Raw genomic sequence first — 7324 nt, forward strand, 5'->3', positions numbered from 1 at the left:
ACTAAGGTTTTGTTTAACACTTCAATAAACAAGAAGTATTAATTTACCTAAAGTATGTGGTTTGAGAAACCAGGCATAACCAAGGTTCTGTTTAATACTTAAATGAACAGGATGCACAACATATAATAGTAGAAACAAAAAATGGCAGGACTGCCTTTCATTAATAATAATACCTTTGTAGGTTATTTACATTTCACGAGTGTGGTATAACATTTTCATTTAAGTCTTCCAAAAAGTAAGCACTTATACTAGCCACCGAGGTGATGCGGTATGGCCTCTTCCAGTTGGGCCCTAGCTTTCCCAATGATGGGTTCTTTGCAGTACCCATAACCTTTCTCAATACCAAGTCACTTGGTGCTAATGGCCTCGTCATCATACCTGTATCAAACCCCTGCTTAAGCTTCTCTTTGTTCATCAACCAAATCTAGGCTTCTCTCCGATAACTTATCATTGTTGTCTGGGGAGAACAAGCTTGTCCTTAGTGTTGGAAACCTAGTCTCTAAAGGGATCACAGCCTCGGACCCATAAATCATTGAAAAGGGTGTTTCTCCAGTTGACCGACAAGGAGTAGTCCGATATATCCAAAGAATGTGTGGTAGCTCTTCCACCCATCTACCTTTTGCCTTGTCCAACCTCTTCTTTAAGCCCATTCACTATGACCTTGTTAACTGCTTCAGCCTACCCATTTCATTGTGGATAAGCTGGAGTTGAATATCAGTTCCTAATGCCTAATTCACAACAGTATCTCTTGAAGGCTTTACTATCAAACTGGAGCCCATTATCCAAGATGAGGGTGTGAGGAATCCTAAATCGAGTAATAATGTTTTTCCAAACAAAATTTTTTGCATCTATGTCCCTTATATTGGATAATGGCTCAGCCTCTACCCACTTTGTAAGTAATCAGTTCTGACCAAAAGTCATCTTCAGTTTCCCATAGCCTTAGGAAATGGTCCTACAATATCCAAGCCCCACTGAGCAAATGGCCATGGACTAGACAGAGGATTGAGTATGCCCCCAGGTTGATGAATGTTCGAAGTAAATCTTTGGCATTTATCACACTTTTTTACATACTTTTGTGTCTCTTTCTGCATACTTGGCCACCAATACCCTTGAATTACATACTCTATGTGATAACGACTTACCCCCTATATGACTTCGACATATTTCCTCATGCAACTCTTCTAAAAGTGGCTCTACTGCCTCAGGATGAACACAAAGTAAGTATGGTCCAGAAAAAGAATGTTTGCACAACTTTTGCTCCTTGGACAACCAGAAACGATGAGCTTTCCTTTGTATCTTTTCTACCTCTCTCCTTTTATTAGGCAAAACACCTTCCTTGAGAAATAAAACCAGTGGGTCTATCCAACTAGGTCCGACCATGATCTGGTGAACTTGGACCTTCTCCTTCTTCTCCTTGGCGGGCTTATGCAGATCTTCAACAAGTATAACCCGAGGTAGGTCTTGTTTAGAAGAGGTTGCCAAAGTTGCCAAGGAATTAGCATGTGTATTCCTATTTCTTGGGATTTGTTGTATGGTAAAAAATTCAAAACCTGATTGCAAGCGTTGAGCTTGATTCAAATACCCTTGCATTCTTAAATCCCTACCTTCCAACTCTCCCTTTACTTGTCCTACAATCAACCTTGAGTTCGTGAACACTTCAATAACCTTTCCTCCCATCTTTTGAACCATAGCAATCCCTATAGGTAAAGCCTTATACTCGGTTTCGTTGTTCCTGGCCGAGAAGCCTAACCTTATAGATTTCTCAATGGTGATCTAGTTTGGGGACACTATAACCAACCCCACTCCAAATCCCCTTTGATTCAAATACCCTTGCATTCTTAAATCTCTACCTTCCAACTCTCCCTTTACTTGTCCTACAATCAACCTTGAGTTCGAGAACACTTCAATAACCTTTCCTCCCATATTTTGAACCATAGCAATCCCTATAAGTAAAGCCTCATACTCGGCTTTGTTGTTCCTGGCCAAGAAGCCTAACCTTAAAGATTTCTCAATGGTGATCCTGTTTGAGGACACTATAACCAGCCCCACTCCAAATCCCTATTGATTTGCCACACCATCAACATATAACATCTAGGGTGAGGGCCCTTGTGGAGAAATTGCCTAAACTTGCTTTCCTCTTGAGCTGTGTTCCTCGTCCTCTACTTCCATTGGAGACTCTATAAATTCTACCACCAAATTTGTAAGGACTTGCCTTTTAATGGAGGTCCGAGGCATATATTTTATATCAAATGCCCCCAAGATCGTCCCCTACTTGGCAATTCTCTCTATATAATTAGCCTTTTGGAGCAACGATTGCAGAGGGAGTTGAGTCAAAACCACAACTGTATGAGCTTGAAAGTAATGGGGGAGTTTTAGTGTAACATGCACTACTTTTAAAATGGCTTTCTCTAAGGGTAAATAACGAACTTTTGCTTCGTGCAGTGACTTACTCACATAATAGACTGGCTGCTGTACTCCATTCTCTACCCTCACCAATACCAAACTTACTGCATGAGAAGCCATGGCAATGTAGGTGAAAAGGACTTCTTCCTCCTCGGGTCTAGGCATAATGGGTGGCCGAGATAGGTAATCCTTCAACTACTGAAAAGTTAGGGCACATTCTCATTCCATTCAAACCCTTTCTACTTGTGCAAAAGTTGGAAGAATGGCCTACATCTATCTGCAGATCGAGAGATAAATCTATTCAAGGTTGCAGTCATTCCTATCATCTTTTCGACTTCTTTGGGATTTCGAGGAGGTTGTAAACCATTGATAACTTTAATCTGACCATGGTTAACTTCAATCCCATGGTGGGTGACCATGTAACCCAAAAACTTGCCTGAACTAACACCAAAGGAACATTTAGAAGCATTAAGGCGCAATTTATGCTTTCTCAACACCTCAAAAATACTTTCAAGGTCATTCACATGCTCGACCTCTGCCTTGCTTTTCACTACCATGTCATCAATGTAGACTTCAATGTTCTTGCCAAGTTGGGGTTCAAACATTCTTGTCATCATCCTCTAGGAAGTAGACCTAACATTCTTCAATCCAAATGACATCACCTTGTAATGATAATTCCTAGTGGACGTTACAAAAGCAGTCTTCTCTTGGTCAGCCAGAGCTAATGGTATCTGATGGTACCCATGAAAGACATCCAAAAAGCTCATTTGAGGATGACCAACCGTCGCATCCACTAACTGGTTTATCTAAGGTATTGGGAAGGGGTCCTTGGAGCCAGCTCTATTTAGATCTGTGAAATCCACACAGACTCACCATTTCCCATTCTTCTTTTTTACCACCACCGTGTTAGCCAACCATTCTGGGTAAAAAACCTCTTTTATTATCCCATGCACGCTTAAGCTTCACCATCTCTTCTTTGATAGCATTAAAATATTCTTTAGAAGAGCGTCGATGTGGTTATTTCTTAGAGATGACAAAAGGATTAACATTCAGATAATAAAAAATGAAATTTTGATCCACCCTAGGAGCTTCATAAGCACTCCAAGCAAACACATCAACGTTCTTTCTAAGGAAAGCAACCAGCTCTTCCTTCTCCTGAGGAGGCAACTGAACTCCCACTTGAAAATACTTATCGTCATCATTATCAATAGTGATCTTTTCCCACTCTTTGCATCTCACCCCTTCAGCCACAGCGTCTGAGGACATTACTGTTTCCTTTGGTTGCTATAAGGCCCTTTCTGTGGTGGCCGAGGATTCACCCTCAGACTTATGTCTAATTGCTACAACTTTGCATTGTCTGGCCATAGCCTGACTTCCAATGAGCTCCTCGACTAGGTCCTTTGAGGGATACTTCACTTTCAAGTGCAAGGTTAAAGAAATAGCCTCCAAGGCATGAAGCCAAGGTCTTGCCATGATAGTAGTATAGGGGGAATATGCGCCCACCATGATAAAATCTACCTCTACGACTTCTGACCTTGCCTGAATAGGCAGTCTAATCTCTAATCTGGCCCCTTGGGACAACTGTCTTCCCATTAAACCCCACCAGAAGGGAATCATAGCTGACCAAATCCTCAGGCTTTAAATTAAACCCTTTGTACAGCTTAGGGTACATGATCTCTGCCCCACTTCCTTAATCCACCAAGACTCTTTTCACAGCATACCCCCCTATTCGGAGGGTAACCACCTAGGCATCATCATGCGGTTGAAAATTTCCAACCTTATCCTCATCAGAGAAGCTCAGAGCTAGTTGGACCTCCACTCTTCCCCGCTTAGAATCAGGGACCAAATCCTCAGTGTGTGGCTTTGCTATAGACATAACCCTTTTGGATATGAACCAGTCCGACCTAGGGTAGCAAGAATAGCATTGATTGTTTCCAAGGGTGGTCTTAAGGATGCATCCCTCTAGTGTGCCAACCCAACCTGACTCCTCTGCCCAGTGGGCTGATATAGGAATTGCTTCAACTTCCCGACTTTGACTAATTGTTCTAGGAAATCACGTAAAGTCCTACAATCTTCTATAGTGTGTCCACGATCCTGATGGTATTGGCAGTGAAGACTTTGATTACGCTTCATAGGGTCTCCTTTCATCTTATTTGGCTACTTAAAATATGGTTCATTCTTTATCATTTCCAAGATTTGGTGTATAGGCTCCTTGAACACTGTGTTAACTACTTGGGCAGTAGCAGATCCAATATGTCCAGCAAAATCTCTCTTGGGCTAATTGCTGTTATACCTCTCCAACCTAAAATCTCTTCGGTCGTGGGAAATTACCTTTGCCTTCCCCTTCCCTTGTTACTGATCCTTCTTAACCCGTTTATACTCATCAATTTGGTCCATTAGCTGACGAATACTTCGAGTACGCTTCCTAGTCAAGGAGTTCCTCAAATCATGCTTAGTGGGCAGACCGACCTTAAACGTCCTTATAGCCACATCATTACAATTTTCATCTATCTCATTAAATATTTCCTAGTACCTATCCGAGTATGTTTTCAGAGTCTCCCTTTCTTGCATAGTCATAGACAACAAGGAGTCCCAAGGACGAGGAACCTTACTGCAAGTGACAAATTGGGCCCCAAAGGCCCTGGTAAACTCTTGAAAAGAGCTAATTGATCCTTCCTCCAACTCATCAAACCATCTTATTGCCACTGGCCCCAAACTAGATAGGAATACCATGCACATCACGGCCTCATTCTTTGAGTGAATAGCCATTTATTGCTTAAAATGACTGACATGCTCCACTGGATTTGTCCTACCATTATACATGGTAAATGTTGGTTGGGTGAACTGTCGAGGAAGTTTTCCCCTCTCAATCCTCCGTGTAAATGGTGGCTTTGAAGTTTGACGCAAGACCCTGCTCATAGCATCATTCCCTAAACCCCTATAGCCCAGGCTTCTACTCCTTCGCCTATGATGGCGTTCCTCATTATAAGAGAAAGACTCACTGGGAGGAGTCCTTGATCTAGGTCTATAACTGTCATCATCATCAGACTGAGACCCTAAGCTTGAAGGAGTCCCTCTCCTTTGCTTACGGTGTAGCTTTCTTCACAAATGATCTATCTCCAATTGCAAGTTTCTGGTATCTTCTCCATGAGACACATGGCTCCCACTTCTGGAATGACTCCTACCGGTATGAGTTGTGTGCATACTAACTTCACGGTATATCCTTTGTTTAAGATTAAGAAAATGATCTTGACATTGAGATGCCACAAATTCTTCATAGTTTGGCCCTAAACCCACCATGATTGAACAAGCTCAAGAATGTTCAACTCCCCATAGACAACACCAATTGTAAGGACTCAATTTGATCCAGAGCCCAAATGGTTTAGACAATGGCCCAATGAGCCCAAAACAATGAATTTGTTAAAGAGTAGGCCTATTACTGAATGTTCAATGAGTTATGATGTTGATTACAATAGGCTAGTTAATATTTGGATGAGCAAAACAAATAGTTTGAAAAAGAAAATTGCTCTTCGGTCAAGTCCAAGAAGTGCGCAACTGTGCAGTGCAGCCCATAGTTACAACTTATAAGACAACCCAGTTTCTATTTTTTTTTTTTTTTTATCTGAACACAGTTTCTCACTTTATCTATTATTATAAATTATTATACTAATTTTGCATCTTAAAAAGCAAGAAAAATATATTTTAAATTAAAAAAATTCAATATATATATATTTTTATTAATATTTAAATATAAAAAGACCCCACTTAAAATTTTCGCCTAAGACCCCCAAAGTTGTTGAGCTGGCCTTGTTTTTATATTACCAAATTACCTTCAGAGAAGGATTTCCATTGATCTTAACCCATATATATCATTTAAAGGATCTAGAATATATAAATTGTTAAGATTGATATAATTCAAATATTTACATATTACTTTAGTGAATTTACACATGTAATTATTTCAACTAATTTAAGTATGTAGTCTAGTGACAATCCAGAAGTAAGGATATTAAAGATGGGAGAAAACAAAGATACCAAGATTATTCCAACTTATAAATTTTATTATGTTTAATTATTATTCTTAAAAAGGAGACTATTGGTTAATATATGCAAACTCAGAATATTCGGCACATTGAAACAACTTTAGTTGACATTATTTTGTTTCTTAAAAAAAAAAAAGTTGATAAGTGGTTATTGGTAAGTTAAAAATTGATATTAGTGGTGGATCCAAGTGAGAACAAATTAGAACTTACCATATTAATAATTTGTAAAAATATTGCAAAATAATTTGTAACTATAGAAGTACTTTTTTATCTTACATCGTGCCTCTAATTAAATTGATACGTGTGTCCAATAGGTGAAGGGTTTCCGGGAATATATTTTACAATTTTCAGCTAAAAGGGAAATTTGTAAAACATGAATGTTGCTCCAATAACAATTTTATCTTATCAATTATGAAAAAGATTATGAAAAAATTTGTGTGTGTGTCATTTTTTTATTTTTTATTTTTGAGAAAAAATCAACAGGTAAAACCCTTTTTCGTTCTTACATTTTCACACGATTCTCACTTTGGTCCCTAACTTTTTTTTTTCACCGCTTTTAGTCTCTATCTCGAAAAACGCATCTCATTTTAGTCCTTGACATTACATCAGAGACGGAAGTTGCACAGCTGGCAAACGGAAAAAATTAAAAATATTAAAATAATACCCACAAATGCCACGTCATTTTTTAAAAACAAAAAATTAATTTGTAAATTTTAACTAAATGAAAAAAAAGGAAAAAACTGAAATAAAAATAAAAACCCAGAAAAATAAGAAAATTCAAAAACCCAAAAAATTCAAAACCCAGAAGGAGAACAAGAACAAGAACAAAAACAAACCCAGAAAATTATTTTTTAATCTCACTCTCTCTTTTCCTCTCA

The 7324-nt window shown here is 38.8% G+C and overlaps 1 protein-coding gene across 1 annotated transcript; it reads right to left on the reverse strand.

Annotated features, from left to right (window-relative positions):
- Positions 1–1773: 1773 nt before the first annotated feature.
- Positions 1774–3008, reverse strand: LOC126703841 (uncharacterized). Its single transcript, XM_050402930.1, has 3 exons — positions 2675–3008; positions 2455–2507; positions 1774–2058 (listed from the first exon to the last, which is right to left on the reverse strand). Exons 1-3 carry the CDS (start codon positions 3006–3008, stop codon positions 1774–1776), a joined length of 672 nt encoding a protein of 223 aa, XP_050258887.1.
- Positions 3009–7324: the final 4316 nt, after the last annotated feature.

This window comes from Quercus robur, chromosome 1 (assembly GCF_932294415.1).
Source record: "Quercus robur chromosome 1, dhQueRobu3.1, whole genome shotgun sequence".
NCBI lineage: Eukaryota > Viridiplantae > Streptophyta > Magnoliopsida > Fagales > Fagaceae > Quercus > Quercus robur.